The following is a 24357-nucleotide window of genomic DNA, read 5'->3' as shown; positions in this document are numbered from 1 at the left end:
GTGTGTGTGTGTGTGTGTGTGTGTGTGTGTGTGTGTGTGTGTGTAGCCAACTGAGACCCTCCATGATGCAGCATTTACTCAGAAGGCTGGTGTTTGATGTCCCCCTGCTGAATGAACACACTAAAATGCCCCTTAAAGTAAGAGGCACACACATTCTCCAGACCTTGTTTCTTCTGTTATGTTAGTGATTACATTGTCTCTCAAGGAACTAATGAATGAGTGCCTTTGATTACGATCTCCAGCTGTTGACTAACCACTACGACCGCTGCTGGAAGTACTATTGCCTGTCTGGAGGTTGGGGCAGCTTTGGAGTCGCTTCTGATGAAGAGCTTCATCTCTCCAGGAAGCTGTTCTGGGGGATCTTTGATGCTTTGTCAAGGAAGGTAAGACACTCACTCCCTGCTCTATACTCATTGGTGTGTGTGTGTGTGTGTGTGTGTGTGTGACAGGTTTTGAAAACAACGCTATTGTTGTCTAGCAATATGTGAAATCTCTGTTCAAGCACAAGTTTTCTGTAATAAAGGTTCTTGAGTGTTTCTCCACCTGTCCATTGGCCTTGGTGTGATCTTCAGAAGTACGAGCAGGAGCTGTTTAAGCTGGCGCTGCCCTGCCTGAGCGCTGTGGCTGGAGCTCTGCCCCCAGACTACATGGAGTCCAACTATGTGGCTCAGATGGAGAAGCAGTCTTCTATGGATGCAGAGGGGAACTTCAACCCCCAGCCGGTTGATACTGCAAAGTCTGTCTGTCTTCTATTTCAAAATACTTAAATTTTTTTATATACTCTGTTTGCCATTTTGAATTAATGCTTGATCTTCCAACAGTGTGGTTATCCCTGAAAAACTGGATAATTTCATCACCAAATATGCAGAGCATTCCCATGAGAGGTGGTCCATGGAGAAGGTATTTTCATCTTTCTGGGGGAGTGAAGTGGGTGGTTTGGATAGGATAGAAGATCTTCAGCTAATGTCATATTCTCTCTCAGTTCACCATCATCAGCTAATGTCATATTCTCTCTCAGTTCACCATCATCAGCTAATGTCATATTCTCTCTCAGTTCACCATCATCAGCTAATGTCATATTCTCTCTCAGTTCACCATCATCAGCTAATGTCATATTCTCTCTCAGTTCACCATCATCAGCTAATGTCATATTCTCTCTCAGTTCACCATCATCAGCTAATGTCATATTCTCTCTCAGTTCACCATCATCAGCTAATGTCATATTCTCTCTCAGTTCACCATCATCAGCTAATGTCATATTCTCTCTCAGTTCACCATCATCACTAATGTCATATTCTCTCTCAGTTCACCATCATCAGCTAATGTCATATTCTCTCTCAGTTCACCATCATCAGCTAATGTCATATTCTCTCTCAGTTCACCATCATCAGCTAATGTCATATTCTCTCTCAGTTCACCATCATCACTAATGTCATATTCTCTGTCAGTTCACCATCATCACTAATGTCATATTCTCTCTCAGTTCACCATCATCAGCTAATGTCATATTCTCTCTCAGTTCACCATCATCACTAATGTCATATTCTCTCTCAGTTCACCATCATCACTAATGTCATATTCTCTGTCAGTTCACCATCATCAGCTAATGTCATATTCTCTCTCAGTTCACCATCATGACTAATGTCATATTCTCTCTCAGTTCACCATCATCAGCTAATGTCATATTCTCTCTCAGTTCACCATCATCACTAATGTCGTATTCTCTGTCAGTTCACCATCATCACTAATGTCATATTCTCTCTTAGTTCACCATCATCACTAATGTCATACTCTCTCTCAGTTCACCACAGGCTGGGCGCATGGGGACCAGCTCTGTGAGTCCGCCAAGACACACCCCCTTCTAAAACCATACAAAAGCTTGTCGGAGAAGGTGAGGCCTCTCCTATTTACCTTTAACCTTTACTGTTCCTGTGACAACGGAGAGTTTTTGACTATTAAATGTGTCCTCTACACTGAAATACATTTTCATGAGAATATTGGCTTTGTCCCTGTTGACAGTTTTTGATTAAAAAATGAAAGATATAACTTTGAATGTAAGAATTAAAACTATTTATCAGAATATACACCAGGAATGAAAAAAGCTCATTTGTTGCCATATTTAATTTATGAGTACATTATGCCAAATATATGAACTAGTAGGGTGCTTCATCTTTTCTTTACTAGGACAAAGAGATTTACCGCGGGCCTATAAGGGAATCTCTAAAGACCGTCTTGGCATGGGAGTGGATCATTGAGAGGTCCAGAGAGGGGGACGCCACCAGCCTGCACAACCGCACACGCCGGATGTCTTTATCCAGTCAGGTGACCAAGGAGAGAACTTGATCGATATGCCCTAATTATAACCATTTATTGGTCAGGTCAGATGTGATAAGATAACAACAGGGGTTGATTCACAAGCATCTGGTGCTGTTGTAATCATGTTGACTTTATAATCATATTGATCTTAGTTTAGAGATCCCTTTATAAACATGTTGATCTTAGTTTAGAGTTTCCTTTATAAACATGTTGATCTTAGTTTAGAGTTCCCTTTATTAACATGTTGACCTTGACATTTGAAAGTAAAATCAGTGTGAAACCAGTACTGATAACTATCAGGAAGCTTGATATGAGGACAGGTTAATTCTGCAAGCAATTTATTTGTAATAGAGCTCAGCAGAAGCCTCACTCAGATACTAAAATGTGCAACACATCAGTTCTATTCCACTGACAAAGTTTTTTATTTTTGAACTGTATATATTATAAAAGAAAAGGGTCCGTGGTTGTTCTTTTTATGTCTCTAAGACGAAAACTCGCAGAGCTTTACATTATTTTTTACCAAAAAATTAAAAATATCCCGGACATGTTCGCAAAAAAAAAGCTGATTTTTTTCTACCAATCCAGTTATCTGTGTTAGTTTAAACTGCAGCATGTTTGCCATGTTTCTCTTCTCCACATGCAGCACTCTATGGAAGGCAGTCATGGCTTCAGCCCCAGACCCATTGACATGAGTAATGTGACTCTCTCCAGGGACCTGCATGTGAGTGATACTGATTGACATGATTAACGTGACTCTCTCCAGGGATCTGCATGTGAGTGATTCTGCAGGCACTTCAAACAGAGAGTATCTTGGGTGCATTGGTACTCTGCTAATGCGAGTGCTCTGAGCACACTCAAACTCAGGGGTACAGGTTTGACTTAGTGCTGGTACAATAATCATGAACATAGATATGAATCAGTTATGACTTCCTCACTATCACCCTAATCCCATTTTAAAGTGTTCAAATAATGTTTGTTTTCAGGCTATGAAATATGGCATTCAGTCATATTCAGTCAAAACAGAGCAACACAGTTTATTTAAGGCCATCATACTTCATCCATTTTGAGCATTGTTATTTCAAAGGAAAACGTACAGTTCAAGTTGTTAACTTCTCAATAAGGTATATTGCTACAAATCTCAGTTCAGGTATGGAGGTAAAACATGTCTTTTGATAGCTTCCATGTAACTTGCTCTTTACTAAGTGCTTACTTGGCTTCACCATTTTAAAGCCTGCTGTCTTTTTCATCCCCATTTTGTTTTCTGTTTCAGGCCATGGCTGAACTACTCGCAGAAAACTATCATAACATATGGGCGAAGAATAAGAAATCGGAGCTGGAAGCCAAAGGTAGTCTCTTATTCAGATTAATCTCTCTGATCTCTTCTCTTCCTGCAACTAAAACTTAATGCTACTTGTGTTCAGCTCTCCAATACAATATAAGATCTTGAAAGTAGAGATAAAGGAGGTCCTCGCCCTCTTTGTTGACTATTTTATGGTTGCTTTTCATATTTTCACTCTTGGACTATAGTATAATAGTGTCAGAGGATCAGTGTATCCAGTTTAGTCAGTATAACCCAGCTAGTTCATGTACATAGTTATGTCTGCTTTTAGTTTTTTTTTAGTGAGATCAGTAATCAGTCATTTAATCTGAATAATCTTTATTTTAGATGAAATGTTATTGTACCATATGATTTTGATGTCATACATTCTTACATTACTAGGTGGAGGGAGCCATCCTCTGCTGGTACCGTACGACACACTTACTGCCAAAGAGAAGTCCAGAGACAGAGAAAAAGCACAAGACATCCTGAAATTCTTTCAGATTAATGGCTATAATGTGTCTAGGTAAGTCTTCAAAGAAAAAAATAAGTCTGGCACAAAATACACTTCCTAAAAGTTATCAATCCAAACAAAGCAGTATCATTACTCTTGAGCATTATCGGATACACTAAACTGTACGTTTTACTACTTGCTGAGTCAATTCAATTCAATTCAATTTTATTTATATAGCGCCATAACAATACAATTTCCTTAAGGCGCTTTACAGAGCCCAGAGCCTGAACCCCCTTAGTGCAAGCACAATGGCAACAGGGGCAAGAAAAAACTCCCTGTTAAGCAGGAAGCAACCTTAAGCAGAACCACGGGACATAAGGGGGGACCCATCTGCTTGAGGTCGGCTGGGTGGAGATAGGAAGGGGGGAAGGGGGAGGGTTGTGTGGCAGAAGTGGAAGGCAAACAACAGGGGTTGTACACAGCCAGCATTTGGTCGATGTATGTAGTATATATACAGACATCAGGTGGTAAATACATGATACAGGCAAGACCAGTTAAGTATACACTGGGTACACACTGTGCTCATAGGGTTACTGTTACAGGGGTAAGGGATGTGGGGACAGAGAAGCATTTCAGTGGTGGCAATAATGTATATTGTATATAACTGCTAGCATAGGGTATGGGGTAGAGTAAGTGTACGGCAGTGCGGTGGGCGGTAGGTGCAATTGGCCGAGGGTTTCTACAGGTAGACCAGGTGGAGAGACTACAGCAGCGTCCCATGGCGGAGATAGTCTAGATTAGTCTAAGCAGACACATTGTCTGTCGTCTGTACATATCTGACGGTTCTAAAGAATGTGTTATTAATTGAGCTAGCATAGTCTCCTGTACATGAATATGCCACATAAGTGCAGCTTTTGATGGACTGGTTGGTTTTCTATAACCATCAACCATCAAGGGTCATATTACGAGAAGTGTTTTGAAAGAAGTAATACATTTAAAGATTCACATGTTTTGTTTAATGTACATATTCTTGTTGTGAAATCTCACAGGATTAAGAAGGAGCAGGAGCTGGACTTGCCCTCGATAGAGAAGCGCTTTGCTTACACTTTCCTACTGCAACTCATCACCTATGTGGACCAAGCCCATGAACACATGCTGGAATTTGGTATGTTGAAATCAAATTTCAGAGTATTTATATGACATTTTTGATTAGGAATGAGTTTTTAAATTTATTTTTAATTTGTAGCGTTTTTTTTATTGTAAAGAACTCATAATAGAGTTATTGACTTATTGCCTACAGACTATATTCATATTCATATTCATATTCAACATATTCCTAAAACAGCAATTTGTTGTGATGGCAAAATGGTCTTGATTTCAGATGCCAGTGATCAGGCGAAAGGAGAGAAAATGTGTCATGAGCAGCAGATGAAGTTTTTCGGGAAGGTTAGTGTATTTTTGTAGGTTTAGAATATGTGTATGTCTCTAGTTAATGATTGTTCCACTCCAGATGGAACCATCATTAACGCTTAACTGTGAACACTCTAGACGGAACAATCATTAACGCTTAACTGTGAACACTCTAGACGGAACAATCATTAACGCTTAACTGTGAACACTCTAGACGGAACAATCATTAACGCTTAACACCGAAGACACCAGATGGAACAATCATTAACGCTTAACACAGAACACTCCAGACGGAACAATCATTAACGCTTAACTGTGAACACTCCAGACGGAACAATCACTAAGGCTTAACACCGAACACTCCAGATGGAACAATCATAAACGCTTAACACAGAACACTCCAGACGGAACAATCATTAACGCTTATCTGTGAACACTCCAGACGGAACAATCACTAAGGCTTAACAGTGAACACTCCAGATGGAACAATCATTAACGCTTAACTGTGAACACTCCAGACGGAACAATCATTAACGCTTAACTGTGAACACTCCAGATGGAACAATCTTTAACTCTTAACACGAACACTCCAGATGGAACAATCATTTTTGGCAGAGAATGAATAACCAAAATGTAAATAAATGAAAGACATCTGTAAGATTCTTTTCTATATTTAGGCTACTACCCTTAATCACAAAAGGTGGTCTCGGTGGTTGTAGAATGGAGTCTCAATCAAGGAAGCTGAAGTGGTTCGGATCAGAGCCAAAGATATTTATTGTAGCAGACAAGAAATATCACTAAGTACTTTTCTGAGTCTAAGTATCTAAAGTCGTGGTGGAGCAGAGTTCTTTCAGGGCACACGCGGCCTGCGTGGATCCGTCCTGGAGAGGAGATGGTGTCCGTCTCTCGTGATTGTTGCTCTGATCGACCTGAGTCTAGCGCGCAGCCCAATTTAACCAGTATAATTACGTAAGCCAAATAGAATGTATAACATCTCTACCAAAGGATTACACACACACATATGAACACGTAAACAGTCTCATGAGCTCATTGATGCCCTTGCCCTTGGGCCTGATAGAAATGGGCGCCTTTGAGGAATGCTACACAGCACATACACAGAGGGGCCTAAGCAGACATAATGGAGCTGTCTCCAACGGGCATCATATGCCTTTAGTATACGTTATGGTGACCTGTTAACCTTACTGGGATCTGGGCCTACATTGTCCTTCAGGAGGGCCTGAAAGTGATGGAGGTACCTACACTAGAGATCTGTACATGAGAAATACACCAGAATCTAACACATCACAATCCGGTGTCTTCAAACTCAATTAGTTGGTAGTAGAGCTGTTGTGCAAATATTCATTTAATATATGTAAATATATACGACACTCGTGTTTGTGGGGTTGGTAAAGGATTTCCTCACGGCTATGATAACCTGTGGCAAAGGGCCGAACCACAGCCGTGATGATATAATTTACAAACACCACGTGCCACTCGTTTCATATTGATTAAGTAAACCTAATTCCCAAACACTCAGGTTTGTTATCGGTAAAATTACCTGCCAAGGTTATGAAGCTGCCAGGTGACATTCTGAATATCTGCTGTGATCTCTGCAACAACAACTGAATACTTGATTTTCAAAAGTAATCTGAATGAAAATCATCCTTAGGATCATTACACAAACCAGTTATGTACTCATTTTGAAACTGATTTGTACATCATGTGTCACAGGTGGTCTTGCCCCTAGTGGATCAATACTTCAAAAACCATCACCTGTACTTCCTGTCCACTGCACTACGCCCTCTGAGCAGTGGTGGACACGCCTCCAACAAAGAGAAAGAAATGGTGACGAGGTAAGATTACTAGAGAGTTGAGGTTGGTCAGGTGATCACTAGATTACTAGAGAGTTGAGGTTGGTCAGGTGATCACTAGATTACTAGAGGGTTGAGGTTGGTCAGGTGATCACTTGTCAGGGAGATTAAAACTTGTTAACTCCAGCAGCTCATCATCCGCAGATTTAAAAGTAACCTTTTACAGTCTACTAAACTAAAGTTCAAATTAATGTTATATTACTAAAATAAAAGGTGACCGATTGGACAATCTGTGTACGAAGAGATGTGGCCTTGAATTCTATAACTATAGAGTTCAATCCTCCTAGTGCCCATTCTATAACTATAGAGATCAATCACCTAGTGCCCATCCTAGCATGATGTGTATGAAGAACAGTGTTAATACTTATGATGCACAGCTGTATGTATCTCAAAAACAGCTGTGAGTGACTTGTCAGTAAAGGGAAGCTTGTCAGGGGTTCACCATTCTGAAACTGGATGGGCAGGTGTAGAAACCTGCTAAACCTTTCGTTCCTGTAGTAGCCAAATGATCAACTACACAATAGCTGTAGTAAAACCTCTCAAAAACATGAAACTGTGGATAATTTCCTCTTTAATTCAACATTGAAATTGTATGAAATTGGCCTAGCAAGTAGGATGCAAGTAAGTATTTTTAAGGTATAGAGCAAAAAAACTTATTTTGAATCAAGGTTGTGAAAAGACTTTGTTATTTGTCTCTGAATTTAGTTTTTGCCTATTGTGTTGTGAAAATGCAAATTTAGTTGTGCTGTGCATTTGCATAGAACATATTGTGACGTCCTGAAAAACATAGCATGAGAACAAATAGAGCACATCTGAAATTCTGAGTCCACTTTTCCTACGATCTTTTCATGCTCATCTAGCACATTTTGCACTGAGCAAAAAAAAAACACATCAATATTACAGTTTTCTAACACTATTAGAAATATGTTTTTCTTCTTTTCTCTTTCTCTTGTTTTCAAACTTCTCTTGCGCAGCCTCTTCTGCAAACTTGGAGTTCTTGTCAGACATAGGATATCACTGTTTGGTAAGGATAGAGTGAAACCTTTCCAGTATTGTCTTGAGGCGTGCCTGGTCACACGATAGGATGCCATTTCCTTGTCAGATTTTCTTTGTATGCATGTTGCTACTAAAGTTATTCACTGCATGGTTGTCAGAAGATGTGCTTTTGTAAATGTCATTTGTGAAACCATTTCAGTTAAGCTAAAAATGTTTAAATAAGGATAAAACTCAAAGTAGTGGTGTAACAGTTGAAATGTGATTGAGACTGATCTGAGTTTGATTCTGTTGGATTTCTAATAAAGCTGCTAGTTCAGACTTAATTAACATAAGTAAAAACATAATGATTAATTAACTTAAGAAACATAAGTCAAAAAAATCAAACTTGGGTAAGTTCGGTATTGTGTAGTGTAGCCTAAAAAGGAAATATCCTAAGTTTAGAGTTTTTCTTATTTTTTACATGTGAAATAAAACACTAAACAATGAGTCTGAGGGCCTGATTTACTAACATTGCGACCGCAGCTTAATCTGCGCCTTTGCCAAAGAGCAAATTACCGCACTGCGTTTTTCCACATTTTCCGTTGTATTTATCAAACCAGATCCGCATTGGCCAAATCAGCGCCTTACTCCGCCCTTTAGTGTTGATTAGCGCACCGTTAAAGGACGGGAGATATCGCCTGCATGTTACTGCCACCATGGGTGATTCAAGGAAGAGAAAATGAAGGTTCAGCGAAGAGGAGAGAGATATATTTTGCGAAGTAGCAGCGAACATTAACCTTTTAGGGAGGAAGGACTGCCGCATCCGGCATTTCTGAACACCAAACGTTCACTCAATCACTGCCCTTGATTCAATGTGCGCCCGGTTATATTGTTGTTCTGCTGCCGATGCTGGTTTGGGTATAGGTGTCATTATCCATGGCTGTTGGGGATACCCGGCATCACCTACAGCGAGATGTTTAAAAGAACACGATTATAAAGAATATGCTATTGGGTGACATTAATACATAAACTGTCTAATATAACAATATAGATGTGTACATGGCGAGATTAATAATTTCTACAAGGGACATGGGTTGAGGATATTTGGGAGAGAATCTTGTGTCGTGTCCATTCTTCCTCTTTTTGTGCCAAACTTGGACTAATTCAATTTAAAATTCTCCATCGCACTCACTGGAGTAAAGAGAAGCTCTCTAAGATTTTCCCTCACATAAACCCCCTCTGTGATCGATGCCAGCAGGCTCCGGCCTCCTTAATTCATATGTTTTTAACCTGTCCAACTCTCCATCATTTTTGGACTGAAATTTTAAATGTGCCCTCTGACCCTATCCCAGTAGCACCTGTTTGGAGTGCTGCCCTCTACCCTAGTGTTGCCTAAATTCAAAGCAGACTTTATAGCATTTGCCACCCTATTGGCTAGGAGATTGATTTTACTTAGATGGAAATCTTCCACTCCCCCCACAGTTTACCACTGGCTGAGAGATCTTTTGTCCTACGCCAAACTAGAGAAGATGAGGGCTACATTACAAGGTTCCACCACTAAATTCTACAAAATATGGAATCCTTTTCTTGAACGAAATCTGAAATCAATTCAGTTCCCCTCTGTCATCCTGTAATCTGTATTGTACACTTCTAGATGTGTGTATTTCTTGTGTGCTATAAGTAAGTGGGAATAACATTTAATTTACACTTGCTTCAGGATCTTGTCATTCAGAAAGGCCGCTTTGTTTTTGTTTTGTTTTTTAGTTTTTGCTTTGTAATTTGTATTTTTCCTTTCCATGTGTGAGTCGTTAATTGTAGTCTGTACTGTGTCTATCAGTGTGTGTGCGTGTGTAAATCAAAATCCAAAATTTGACCTAGAATTTCAACAATAAGTCCAACTGAGTTATATTTTGGGGGTCTTATGATTCTGATGGTGGCATTTGTAAGACATTCTATGCATTGATATTGTCATTGTATACTATCAACATGAAAAGAAAACAAACACAAATAATTTGCAAAAAAAAAAAAAGGGACATGGGTTCACTACAATATATCCCCACTGAAACAAATACATTTACCAAGTAGCCAGGCCTCTCCAAAATCCCTGTTGCTCAATCTTGGATAGATGGCACTATTCCGGAAGAAAAAAACTGTCATGGACAGATCCAGGGTATTTGGCTACCACGTTAGTTATGGTCATGTTGGCATCACATATAACCTGGACATTCATTGAATATGTGTGCTTTCTGTTTCGGTAAATGTGTTCTGTTTCGGTAAACGTCGATTGAAGGTGGGACTGTTTAGATGTGGGTGCAATCAATGGCTCCAATAACGTTCTGAAAGTTTGCAATTTGAAAAAAGTCCTGTTTGATGTCTCTAATTTCAGCTATCGTAGTGGGGAAATGTATATATTGACCAATGCGCCGTAGCAATGCGTCGAGTACCTGGAAAAATATTTGGCTGAGTGAAGGCTGAGATATACCAACTGCTGATGCTATAACTGTTTGAAATGATCCGGAGGCCAATATTTGCAATGTTGCCAGGAGATTAACAACTGATGGAATGGAATGTGATCGCCGGGTTGAGGGTTCGATGTCGTCTCTGATCTGGTTCAGTAATTGTAGTATTGCGTGGCTGGTTAACCTGTACCTTCTTATTTCTGGTTCGCTTAACTAGAAAAGGTTATTCGTGTTGAAGAAATTCTTTCTGCGCGTTGTCTTTGTCTGTGTCTTCGCTTGTTCTATAAACTGCTGCCATATCGAAGTTTTCAGACTCAATCAAAATAGCGCTTCCTGGTTAAGACGTGCTTTTATGAGGCGGAGAATTATCCCGCAAATTAGAGACGCACTCTCGCTAGGCAGTTTTAGTAAATACCACGGAATACATCATTAGGCGCACTTAACGTCTCTCCTCCCATATATTAGTGGCACACACCCATTTTCCCATACCCTCCCATCAGCGGTAATCTGCGCTTCTACTCAAATGCGCCTCCTTTGTAAATACCGTTTTATGTTTACACCCGCTATTTTACGCCTGAAATGGGCGCAATCCTGTTAGTAAATCAGGCCCTGAGACTCTCTAAAGAATATGAATTGGTCTTAATAAAAACTTCCAGTTGGAAGTGATGTAAGCCACTTGTCATGTCTTGCAGCAGCATTACAGTAATATTGACACAGAAATGAATATTGAATAAACAGAACTGATGAAATTATAGCATAACTGATTATCAAATTGTGTATTTCATGTACTTCATGCTCCATAGGATTACACTGTGGCGCCGTTTTGCTGTTGCAGACTATAGCATGCTAACTCAATTCTGAACCTATAGCATGGTAACTCAATACTGGACCGATTTCAATGTTTTTGTTCCTAGAAAAATTTGACACAAAAAGATGGGAAAACAACTAGAACATAAATAAAAAGCAGAGCTCAGTCTGCAAGTTTAGGATGGGATAATGTGATTGTGTTGTTTAATAAATTACCCTAATTAATTGGAAACAAAATATTGTATCACAACTAATATTAAACACTCAAATGGCAGAGAACCCACAAAGAAAATAAAGATAATTATGTAGTTTACGTCAAGACGGAGAAAAGACGTTCCACAGTCTTTCTCTTCCAATCAAAAAGGCCCACTAACTGAGACGAATGTAATATCATATTTATCAGGATATCATGTCACAAACATTCACAGCAGGACTTATTACAGATCACTGCATCTTTATGTCTCACGGAAAACAAAAGTAAAAGGGGGAAAATAAATAAATAGATAAATAAATCACTGATTTATGGAGATTTCATCTATTTATAATTATACTGTATATACAGTAAGTATCAGAATATATGATAAGGTGATATTTCAGTTTTGATCAATCCGGTGAGGAAATGCTTTAGAAGAAGGTGGGATCAGGAAGGACTTCCTTGCCTCCTGAAGGGTATGGATGCGTGAGTTTCAAAATGTCTGCCCACATGATCCTCATTTCAAAATGCACCAAATTAAACTTTTCAAACTTCTTGTAACCCTTACCTATAATAATTAAATCCGGTATATTTTCCAATGTATTCTAAATGAATTGGATCTTGTAAATTACATATCATATCAAACCTTTCTGATCAGGTACTACACACTTCACAGACAACATTGATGGCCATTGATGACCTTTGACATGGTGAAAGCACCATGCAAGCATAAACATCAACACAGATGCACCATACTGTAGTTTATAGACATGAACTCAGGCCTGACAATGATGAATTTAGTGCCAAGTTCATGAATGAAGTGCTTAGAATGATTCATTTAGTGCTTAGTTCATGAATGAAGTGCTTCGAATGATGAATTTAGTGCTTAGTTCATGAATTAAGTGCTTAGAATAATGAATTTCACAGTTGAACAACAACTCACTTCACTTTCTCTCTTAGGAAATGATGCAACTTCCATTGTGAACTGTCTCCACATTCTTGGACAAACACTTGATGCCAGGTAGATATTCTTTAGTATCACAAGACTGAATGTTTTGCTTTGGGATTTTTTGTTTAGATTATTTCATGTTCAAATGCAATAAATCATGGTGACAACCTTTATTGGATGAGATTTTAGTATTGAGTATTCAGGTATTCAGTTGTAGTACCACATATTGAATTTGAAATAGCACACAGTAGAAAATGGCTGGCAGGATATAAAAGGATACAGGAAGGAGAAGATATTAAAAGGATATTTATTAATGGCACAAGATAAACACTACCAAGATAAGTCCATTATAGGCCTTTGGGCAACTGGGTTACAGGGCCATGATAACATGTTTGGGTTACAACTCCGTCTTTGTGTTATGTATCTATGTGAACGACTGTGAACAAAACTAGAGTAGGACAAGTAATCAAAAGTTTCACTGGGGCATTCAGATGTACTGTATTTGTGCTGTGCAAATATGTACATGTTCTTCGACGGGATGGTAAGGAAACCATGTTCTCTCTGACAAGGACAGACATAGGCATGTGTCACTACTATACCTCAGGTCTATCTCTTGGTTAGAAGGTTTGAGTTCTGGTGAAATGGATGGTGTGAACACCTCCTATCTTCTGACCTGGTGCATCTTTACTCTCAAACTCCATCTGATGAAAACACAGAAGCAACAACAGTGGCACTGAGAGGAAGAAACTATTCTTAGGCCAGCTATAACATACAGTTGAAGAGTTCATTTGCTGAAAAACTGTTTAGACAACTCCTAAGGTGATACATTTAAGGGAGTCTCTTCTAAGCAAACATTTAGTTATGAATGGATATACCTTGTCATGGTGATGGCGCTTCGTATGGCTGCATCGGTCTGTTGGTGCACACTTCTGTGTTTGTTTTTAGTCTTTAATAAGTGTTTAATTTAGTTTATTGCGAATCAACTTGGATTATTTTGTCTTATTGTGTTATTGTCACAAACTGTGTTAGTTTTAATTCTGTTTATTACGACTCAAGTCGGACTTTTTTTAGTTTTTGTTATTGTGTTGCTATGGTGATGTCACAGATTATTTTTACGAGAGATGAGATAGTTAACATCAGGGACTCGACACCATCTGATTTATGTCCCAACTTTTTCGCCTCTCCCGTGGATTTACAAGGCCTACTATTCCAAGGCCTTGGTCACACAGTGAGACAGAGACAGAGAGGAAAACGTGCAGGAGCCCTGGTGCGATTTAGGAAGAGAGGTGTGCGGTCGCCTAAGATTATGAGGTGTATACTGGAGTTCTTGTATATGTGTGTTTGTGTTCAACAGAACGGTGATGAAGACGGGTCTGGACACAGTGAAGGCAGCCCTACGAGCGTTCTTCGACAACTCTGCTGAGGACTTGGAGAAGACTCTGGAGAACCTCCACCAAGGCCAGTTCACCCACACCAGGACTCAGCCCAAGGGGGTGACTCAGATCATCAACTACACCACTGTGGCACTGCTGCCTGTGCTCTCCTCCCTCTTTGAGCACATCACACAGAACATGTTCGGGGAGGACATCATACGTGAGCATTATCATACATATTTTCCCCCTCATTGTGTTGGCTTAAAAGTCCTTAATTGACAAACTTTGAAATTATGGAGGCTGTTTGAAAGATGTAACCCATAATTTAGTTTCAAGAATCTCATCATTTGAATAGATGTATGCTTAGTCTATGTCTTAGTGTATGTGCATCTGGTTTTCTTTCCAGTTGATGAGATACAGGTGTCCTGCTATAGGATACTTAACAGCCTGTACTCACTGGGCACCAGCAAGAGCATGTATGTTGAAAGGTACGTTCAAAGAATTTCTCGTAATTTAACACTTTCGAATCATAACAAAGTCCTTTCCAGATTAAATGAAGAAGCTCTTACTGTAGAATGAAACCGTGAATAGTAGATTCTCGTGAAGGTATTGGTGTTTCAGTGACAGTGTAAGTAGCATTCTCTCTCTCCCCCCCCCCCCCCCCCTCCCTCTAGACATCGCCCAGCCATAGGAGAGTGTCTGGCAGCCTTCTCAGGAGCGTTCCCTGTTGCCTTCCTGGAGCCTCAACTCAACAAATATAATAGTCACTCCATTTACAATGAGAAACCCTCACGGGAGAGAACAAGTATGCTTTCCTTTATGTTTCATAGTATTTCTTGATAAACTCATCAAAATATTTGGCTTGATGACTGTGTTCATTGCATGTGTTAAGGGGAGGTAACTACAGTTGTTATAAAATCTATCCTCACATAAAATTAGATTTTCCTGAAAATGTAATTGCCATATATAGAAATATAGAGAAATCTTGTATTCTCTAACCATGGAAGTATGCCTTGTGTCAGAAGTACACATTCGACAGTACACTCTTGAATCATTTTACAACAGGCTTCATATAAAACATTACACCGTACATTTTTCTGTTGAGCATTTTTCAATGATTTTAGCTCACTGAACCTGTCCTGTAAATATCCTCAAACACAAGGTCACCTGCTTTGTCTCTCTTACTACATTGTTTGTCTCTCTTACTACATTGTGTCTTACTTTTCTTCTCTGTGATAGCTCTTGGACTGCCTGCCCAGGTGGAGGAGGTGTGTCCTCTCGTTCCATCTCTTGAGAAGTCCTTGGAGGAGATCATGGAGCTGGCAGAGTCAGGCATGAGTTACACCCAGATGCCCCACGTGATGGAGGTGGTGCTGCCTATGCTGTGCAGCTACATGTCGCGCTGGTGGGACCACGGGCCAGAGAACAACCCTGAGCGGACCCAGAGCTGCTGCACCTCACTCACATCCAACCACATGAACACGCTGCTGGGGAACATCCTGAAAATCATCTATAACAATCTCGGGATTGATGAAGGAGCCTGGATGAAGCGGCTGGCGGGTAGGCACAGTATAATAGAGCTTATATCTCTTGCTAGTATTTCACTGATGATAATATGTGACCTTCACACCTGTTTTTAAGCCAAATGGTTCAGCTAGCTCTCATCTTTTTGCTTTTGTTAGGTTTCTGTTTTGTAACTTTGTGAACAGGTAATCGGAATATACAATGAGACACATTATGTGCAATACATGACATAACTTCACATGTAGCGTTACTTTATTCTGTATTTGGTATTACTAAACACTCCCTACAGAGCAGATGGGTCATAATGAGTCTAATATTAGGCACAGATAAAGTGTAGCGGTACTAAACTATTGTATATGTAGCATGTACCTCTATTGTGTAATATTTAGCACAGATAAAGTGTAGCGGTACTAAACTATTGTTTATGTAGCATTTAGCTCTATTGTATATTATTTAGCACAGATAAAGTTTAGCAGTACTAAACTATTGTATATGTAGCATGTATCTCTATTGTCCTATATTTAGCACAGATCAAGTGTAGCGGTACTAAACTATTGCATATGTTGCATGGATTTCTATTGGCTAATATTTAGCACAGATATAGTGTAGCGGTACTAAACTATTGCATTATGTAGCATGTATCTCTATTGTCTTATATTTATTACAGATAAAGTGTAGCAGTACTAAACTATTGTTTATGTAGCATGTAGCTCTATTGTCTAATATTTAAAACATATATAGTGTAGCGGTACTAAACTATTGTTTATGTAGCATGTACCTCTACTGCTCCACTGATTTATAACTCTTGTCTCAAAGTAACAGTTCATTTAAACTTCGAACAGACCTGGTGAATTGATATGCAAAATCTACTACTTCATAGGTGTGCAAATGTCAAAAGTGAAGTGACACTCTAACTAACAAGCCATGTTATAAATAAAGTTAAATATCGATATCAACATTAGTTGTCTAGATTAGCTACTAGGTATCTTTTAGCCCAGGAACCTTCACACTAAAGTGACCTGCTGAAGCTTAATGCCCAACCTTACACTGTGTCATTGTATCTTGCATCCTACTGTTTTAAAACCTCATGTCCTTATTTCAATTTTGCAGTCTTCTCTCAGCCCATTATCAGCAAGGCCAAGCCTCAGCTTTTGAAGACACATTTCCTGCCTTTGATGGAGAAACTGAAGAAGAAGTCGGCCATAGTGCACGCTGACGAGGAGCTGATGAAGGCTGAGGGTCGGGGAGAGATGTCTGAGTCGGAGCTTCTCATCCTAGATGAGTTCACCGTTCTTGTTCGTGATCTATATGCTTTCTATCCTCTCCTCATACGATTTGTGGATTACAACAGGTACCACATCATTTACAATTATTAAAACTAATGTCATGTTGTAATTCTGGATTTTCATTTTAATATTTTTCTTTCTTGTTGTTTACAGGGCAAAATGGCTTAAAGAACCTAACCCGGAGGCAGAGGAGTTGTTCCGCATGGTGGCAGAAATCTTTATATTTTGGGCAAAATCTCATGTAAATCAAATCTCTCTTTCTCTCACACACACACACACACACACACACACACACACACACACACACACACACACACACACACAGACACACACACACACACACACACACACACACCTTAATTTCTGCATAATGGTTCTAGTTTATAGCTTCTATAGTAAAATGAATGCAGTATCCAATAGAGTATATAATGATGAGTCAGTGCTCTCATCCAAGGGAAGGAGACCTCACATAATTGTCTAAATCTCCTTTGAATTCCCCATTGCAGAACTTCAAAAGGGAGGAGCAAAACTTTGTTGTTCAGAATGAGATAAACAACATGTCTTTCCTCATTACGGATACCAAGTCAAAAATGTCAAAGGTGGGTGTGTGGAGGATGTGTGTGTGTGGAGGATGTCTGTGTGGAGGATGTGTGTGTGAAGGATGTCTGTGTGGAGGATGTGTGTGTGGAGGATGTGTGTGTGGAGGATGTGTGTGTGTGGAGGATGTGTGTGTGTGGAGGATGTGTGTGTGTAGAGGATGTGTGTGTGTGTGGAGGATTTCTGAGTGTGTGGAGGATTTGTGTGTGTGGAGGATGTGTGTGTGTGGAGGATGTGTATGTGTGTGGAGGATGTGTGTGTGGAGGATGTCTGTGTGAAGGAAGTATGTGTGGAGGATGTGTGTGTGTGTGGAGAATGTCTGTTGTTGTCATTTTCTGTAGTCTTGATAAAAATTATGTTAACACGCTTATACAGAGACAAATCTGTATTTCTATAATTTTTTTGGCATCTAAGATGTGTGTTTTATAGCACATTCTTGATTTTTTGCAAAAATGTGATGATTATGACAGCTTACCAAGGATGTGTAAACATAGGGGGCAGTTTCAGACCAGGAGAGGAAGAAGAACAAGAAGAAGGGAGACCGCTACTCGATGCAGACCTCTCTTATTGTAGCGGCTCTCAAGAGGTTGCTGCCTGTTGGCTTGAACATCTGTGCTCCAGGAGATCAAGAGCTCATTGGACTTGCCAAGAATCGCTTCTCGCAGGTAGAGTGGCACTTTAATACATCATACAGAGTGTGTACTTAGGATCCAGACACATCATACACAGTGTGTACTAAACATCCAGTTACATCATACACAGTGTGTACTAAACATCCAGTTAAATCATACACAGTGTCTACTAAACATCCAGTTACATCATACACAGTGTCTACTAAATATCCAATTACATCATACACAGTGTTTTTAAGCATCCAGTTTGGCCAGTGTTTGTATTTTTGTATAAATAATGTGTGCTGTGTAAGTAAAACTGAAAATATTAAGTTGCTTCCTTTACACGCCATAGTTTATGTCAATATCACAATACATTTTCTAGGTAATACCATTAATAATTATCATTGACTCAAGCGATTTACAACCCAGAGTCTTAAACCGCTAGGAATAAGCAAATACCTATTTAAGTTTTGTGCCAGTGTAAACGTTATTCTGGAGTTAAAAGGGGCTGTCAAATTGCATGTAATCCGGATATGTGAACACCATGTTATAGCCAGGGTCTAAATAATACAAGTTGAAAAGTTTCACTTAATCTTTTGGAAGGCATTGGGAAGCACGGTATAAGGTGCCACCAGTGTCTCACCCATGGCTGATAAGTACGAAACAAAGGCTATTTCATTTTGATTGGTGGAAGCAAACTAAATGTATTTCTCATATGGCAAACTGACTACTTCATTTTGATTGGTGGAAGCAAACTAAATGTATTTCTCATATGGCAATCTGACTACTTCAATGGTGAGAATTTCTAATATCAAGTCTCATATTTGGAATCCCACATTGGTATCTGAAGGGAGAGGTTGCACAACATAAGGGCCGTCTCTATTTATAGATACAATTTTGTGAAATTGTGAAATAAATAAAAATAAATAAAAAATAAAATAACCATTGTTTTGGTGAGCCTTTGCTGAGACTATACTAATTGATTAACGATGGTTTCATGACAGCTGTATAGTGTCTTCCAATGATGTCTCTGGCATCCTCCCCTGTGCTTTCTTTATTCTTCCCCTTTATACCACCCAGCCTGTCTTCGATGTCTGTTCCTATCTATAGCCCATAACCTTACTGTATTTCCCACATCACCTCAGTCCAAAATAGCATTTATTTTAGAAATGTAAAAATGTTTGTTTCCATAATTAAAATCAACCCCCAAATGACTAGGGAGATGTCAACCTAAGTTTTTAGTCTTTTGCTTGTGATGTTTTTATGAAGAGAGGTGAGTGATGACTGATGGCGCTTGTTCACATGCTTCTACTCTGCGTCATGGTTATCAAGAGATCATGTGCTGTAGTTAAAGGCTTGTCAGTAACAACAACCTTTTTTCTTGTGTTTTTGTTTGTTTGTACAGAAAGATACAGAGGCAGAGGTACGGGAGATCATATGCAACAATCTCCACCTTCAGGGAAAAGTAAGGATTTAATGTTTCTAAGTTTTCAACCACTATCATGAACCATCATTCCAGCTTTAATTGTTTTATTACTTTAATTCCCAAACAAAAACCCAGACTAATAATAATTCTAATACTTAAATATGTTATTTAATGGTGCCTTTCATGCTTTCATGACACTCAAAGTAAATCAGTTGTTGTATTACTACATGTTATCTCTTCATACCTAAATCAGTTGTTGTATTACTACATGTTATCTCTTCATACCTAAATCAGTTGTTGTATTACTACATGTTATCTCTTCATACCTAAATCAGTTGTTCTATAACTACATGACATCTCTTCATACCTAAATCAGTTGTTCTGTTACTACATGACATCTCTTCATACCTAAATCAGTTGTTCTATAACTACATGACATCTCTTCATACTTAAATCAGTTGTTCTATAACTACATGACATCTCTTCATACTTAAATCAGTTGTTCTATAACTACATGACATCTCTTCATACTTAAATCAGTTGTTCTATAACTACATGACATCTCTTCATACTTAAATCAGTTGTTCTATAACTATATGACATCTCTTCATACCTAAATCAGTTGTTCTATAACTACATGACATCTCTTCATACTTAAATCAGTTGTTCTATAACTACATGACATCTCTTCATACCTAAATCAGTTGTTCTAATACTACATGACATCTCTTCATACTTAAATCAGTTGTTGTATTACTACATGAAATCTCTTCATACTTAAATCAGTTGTTCTATAACTACATGACATCTCTTCATACTTAAATCAGTTGTTCTATAACTACATGACATCTCTTCATACTTAAATCAGTTGTTCTGTTACTACATGACATCTCTTCATACCTAAATCAGTTGTTCTGTTACTACATGACATCTCTTCATACCTAAATCAGTTGTTCTATAACTACATGACATCTCTTCATACCTAAATCAGTTGTTCTATAACTACATGACAGCTCTTCATACTTAAATCAGTTGTTCTGTTACTACATGCGTTCGCACACTGATTCGAAACATTCCTTAGCTCATTGAGTTGTTCTCTTCCCAGCCTCCAGTGTTTGTTCCTCCCAGCCTCCTGTCATATGCATAATGTTTAACAACAGTAACAGTACTATGAAATAAATGTACAAACACAAACACAAACCTCTCATGCTGTTGGAGTGTAGAATATCTCTATCTTGTCTCAAACTTTCTCTCAGCTCTGAAAAGCTCGGCTTAGTATATCATGTCTGTGTCACTCTGCTTCTCTGTCTTTTTCATTCTTCCATTTCTTTACCTCTCTCCTATGCATGTTTGCTCTTTATCATAACCACCAGTAGTGTGTCATGTCCTTCACTTTAAACAATACACGTCATCACCACCAGTAGTGTGTTATGTCCTTCACTTTAAACACTTTTACTTCAACTCATCTCCGTTCATCATCGATCTGAATCAGTAGATCACAAGCCATTAATCTTAGCCCTGTGCATCTGAATTGCTTGGACATAAATGGCTGCCCATTTTCAAACACTCTGACAGTATAGGACATCACCCAGTGTATTCTTAAGCAGGCACCACTGCCCCCAATTACAAAGTTTACAGTTCCACTAGACTCATACCTACACAGAGTTGTTAAATGAGTTCCACTAGACTCAGTATATCATACCTACACAGAGTTGTTCAATCCTCTGTCTCCTCAGCTGGAGGATCCTGCTATTCGCTGGCAGATGGCTCTGTACAAGGACATGCCCAATCGCAGTGAGGATACTTCAGACCCCCAGAAGACTGTGGAGAGGGTGCTTGATATTGCCCACGTGCTTTTCCACCTGGACCAGGTAGGTCTGAATGAAGCCAGCACACCTGCAGGCCAGTTATGAACACTGGGGGCAAGAACTGGAATTGTAAGACCTGTCTCAAGGTTTTATTGCAAGAATTGAAGTCCAATGGCCAATCCTTAACATTACCTAAAGACATTGTGTGAAGTTTTTAGCCCTAAAGGTGCACTCATGGTTTTAGGTTGAACACCCCCAGAGGAGTAAAAAAGCCGTGTGGCATAAGCTCCTGTCCAAGCAGAGGAAGAGGGCAGTAGTGGCCTGTTTCAGGATGGCACCTCTCTATAACCTGCCCAGGTAGGGATGCATGGCCTTCTCCTGCTCTAGGAAAGTAGGAGGAGATCACTTTCTAGATGGCATATGGGACAGTTAGTTCCTTCTTTTCAATAATCAACTATAATCAATGAGTTTGTAGTTACTGGGGTCTTTTCCTACTGTGCCATCTGTTCCTCCTCAGGCATCGAGCCGTCAATCTCTTCCTCCAGGGTTACTTGAGATCCTGGATAGAAACAGAAGAACACTACTTTGAAGACAAGCTTATTGAAGACTTGGCAGTATGTTATTTTATTTTTGTATTGTTATGAGGTATAGCAGCAGTTTATTTACAAAAAACGAATTCTGTTTCGTAGTTTCAACTACATTTCCCTTGCAAAACTCAGTATCTTACAAAATCAGAATTTGAGATAAGTTTGGAAAATGCTTTCATAACCAATGTGATACTGCACAATGAACAAAGCTTTGATATTGATGTCAATTGGGCAAAGGATATCCTTGTGTCATTGTTGCCTATGACGTTTCCATTAGAAACCTGGGGGAGAGGAGCCATCTGAAGAGGATGAGGCCACCAAGGACATAGACCCCCTACACCAACTCATCCAGCTGTTCAGCAGAACCGCACTCACAGAGAAGTGGTGAGTCTGTCCTATTTAGCTCAGAACTGCACTCACAGAGAAGTGGTGAGTCTGTCCTCTTTAGCTCAGAACTGCACTCACAGAGAAGTGGTGAGTCGGTCCTCTTTAGCTCAGAACTATTCAGAGAAGTGGTGAGTCTGTCCTCTTAAGATCAGAACTATTCTCACAGAGAAGTGGTGAGTCTGTCCTCTTCAGTTCAAAACTATTCAGAGAAGTTGTGAGCCTGTCTTCTTTGGTTCAGAACTATTCAGAGAAGTGGTGAGTCTATCCTCTCTTTAGCTCAGAGCTGCACTCACAGAGAAGTGGTGAGTCTGTCTTCTTTGGTTCAGAACTATTCAGAGAAGTGGTGAGTCTGTCCTCTTTAGCTCAGAACTATTCAGAGAAGTGTTGAGTCTGTCCTCTTTAGCTCAGAACTATTCAGAGAAGTGGTGAGTCTGTCCTCTTTAGCTCAGAACTATTCAGAGAAGTGGTGAATCCGTCCTCTTTAGCTCAGAACTATTCAGAGAAGTGGTGAGTCTGTCCTCTTTAACTCAGAACTATTCAGAGAAGTGGTGAGTCTGTCCTCTTTAGCTCAGAACTATTCAGAGAAGTGGTGAGTCTGTCCTCTTTAGCTCAGAACTATTCAGAGAGGTGGTGAGACTGTCCTCTTTGGTTCAGAACTATTCAGAGAAGTGGTGAGACTGTCCTCTTTGGTTCAGAACTATTGTCAGTCCAAGTTTGAACTGCTAGTACTCACCCTCTCTATGCTTTTGTTTCTTTCAGTAAACTGGATGAAGACGCCCTCTACATGGCCTATGCAGATATCATGGCAAAGGTATACATTTTCTGTAGTTTTTACAACATGCAAATTCACTGGATTGCAAGTAATACAACGATAAAATGCTTGTGTAGGCAACCATGTGTAACAGCATAATTATGTTGTGTATTTACACAGCCACTCATGTTTAATTTTTTGGGGGCTACTTTTCTAATAAATCATTTGTAATGCCTGTCTGTCAGAGCTGTCATGATGCAGAGGATGAAGATGGTGAGGAAGTGAAAAGTTTTGAAGTAAGTGATTTCTCCTTAGACCTTGGCCTGTATGTTTTGAAGTAAGTGATTTCTCCTAATACCCTGGCCTGTATGTTGTTAATGTCTAGTTGCAAAACATTGTATTATATATTTTTGAAAACAATGTTTTTTCTCGGTCTATAGGGGTACAGGGAATGGGAAACAATACCTCAGTTCCAACTGTGAAATTGTAATTTAGACTGTGCAGTACTGGCTGCAGAGGCAATGATGGGATGATGTATTGCTATTGTAAAGCTATGTTGGGGTGGTTTCCAGGCCTTGTGGCACACAACCTTCAAGTGTATTCTACTAGTAAGACGTATTTGAATTTGAATTAGAAGACAAGGACATCAACCATGATGTACCAGCAGAGAAACATCCTCCTAGAGACCAGTTCCCTCTCAATCGATCAAAATAAAAATCAATCTAAGTATTACAAATAAGTCAAACTAATTCCCCTCTGGAGAAAATAGACAGCATCCCTAGAGACCTGTATGAGTCTCACTGTAACCATGGCCATTTGGGATCCAAATGAGTTCAGTATTTCTCCACCATCAGTCTGCTCAGCTGAATTATAGCATAAGATGTTAATAAAAACCCATCCTGTTCTAAAGTCGTACCCGCCACTTTGGTTTGATCTCATCCCACCTATTCCTCCCTTCATCAGGAGAAAGAGATGGAGAAGCAGAAGCTTCTTTACCAACAGGCACGGCTTCATGATCGAGGTGCTGCAGAGATGGTCCTTCAAACAATCAGCGCAAGTAAAGGTATCTGTCAGTACAAAAGGTGTATTCAAAGTACATTCTAGGAATAAAGGGAGGAATTTGAAGTGCACCTTTTTCTCCTGGAAAGAAGAGATGATTATAGGCAGGTTTGACAAATTGAATCAAATGACATTTCAAAGTTAGGACATTTACAGAATTGCATTAATGATATTTAATATTTTATTAATTAAA

At 39.3% G+C, this 24357-nt stretch overlaps 1 protein-coding gene across 1 annotated transcript in view; it reads left to right on the top strand.

Moving 5' to 3' along the window:
- The window catches only part of ryr2a (ryanodine receptor 2a (cardiac)), a gene marked incomplete at both ends in the record, with an annotated part of 129784 nt that overhangs the window by 71635 nt on the left and 33792 nt on the right, over positions 1 to 24357 (top strand). Inside the window, 30 exons of the mRNA XM_080835438.1 lie at positions 47 to 137; positions 243 to 383; positions 573 to 736; positions 822 to 900; positions 1802 to 1891; positions 2185 to 2322; positions 2960 to 3037; positions 3587 to 3662; positions 4037 to 4160; positions 5138 to 5253; positions 5470 to 5534; positions 7230 to 7351; positions 8344 to 8393; positions 12764 to 12824; positions 14107 to 14345; positions 14532 to 14613; positions 14800 to 14930; positions 15365 to 15685; positions 16760 to 17000; positions 17089 to 17176; positions 17442 to 17534; positions 18027 to 18197; positions 19552 to 19611; positions 21309 to 21443; positions 21625 to 21737; positions 21898 to 21994; positions 22245 to 22351; positions 23114 to 23165; positions 23351 to 23401; positions 24069 to 24168. Of these exons, the coding sequence (XP_080691564.1) occupies positions 47 to 137; positions 243 to 383; positions 573 to 736; positions 822 to 900; positions 1802 to 1891; positions 2185 to 2322; positions 2960 to 3037; positions 3587 to 3662; positions 4037 to 4160; positions 5138 to 5253; positions 5470 to 5534; positions 7230 to 7351; positions 8344 to 8393; positions 12764 to 12824; positions 14107 to 14345; positions 14532 to 14613; positions 14800 to 14930; positions 15365 to 15685; positions 16760 to 17000; positions 17089 to 17176; positions 17442 to 17534; positions 18027 to 18197; positions 19552 to 19611; positions 21309 to 21443; positions 21625 to 21737; positions 21898 to 21994; positions 22245 to 22351; positions 23114 to 23165; positions 23351 to 23401; positions 24069 to 24168 (3476 nt within the window). The remainder of the gene's footprint in view (positions 1 to 46; positions 138 to 242; positions 384 to 572; positions 737 to 821; positions 901 to 1801; positions 1892 to 2184; positions 2323 to 2959; positions 3038 to 3586; positions 3663 to 4036; positions 4161 to 5137; positions 5254 to 5469; positions 5535 to 7229; positions 7352 to 8343; positions 8394 to 12763; positions 12825 to 14106; positions 14346 to 14531; positions 14614 to 14799; positions 14931 to 15364; positions 15686 to 16759; positions 17001 to 17088; positions 17177 to 17441; positions 17535 to 18026; positions 18198 to 19551; positions 19612 to 21308; positions 21444 to 21624; positions 21738 to 21897; positions 21995 to 22244; positions 22352 to 23113; positions 23166 to 23350; positions 23402 to 24068; positions 24169 to 24357) is intronic.

This window comes from Sprattus sprattus (assembly GCF_963457725.1).
Source record: "Sprattus sprattus genome assembly, chromosome: 3".
NCBI lineage: Eukaryota > Metazoa > Chordata > Actinopteri > Clupeiformes > Clupeidae > Sprattus > Sprattus sprattus.
The sequence above is the reverse complement of the archived record's forward strand: the minus strand, read 5'-3'. Positions and strand labels throughout refer to the sequence as shown.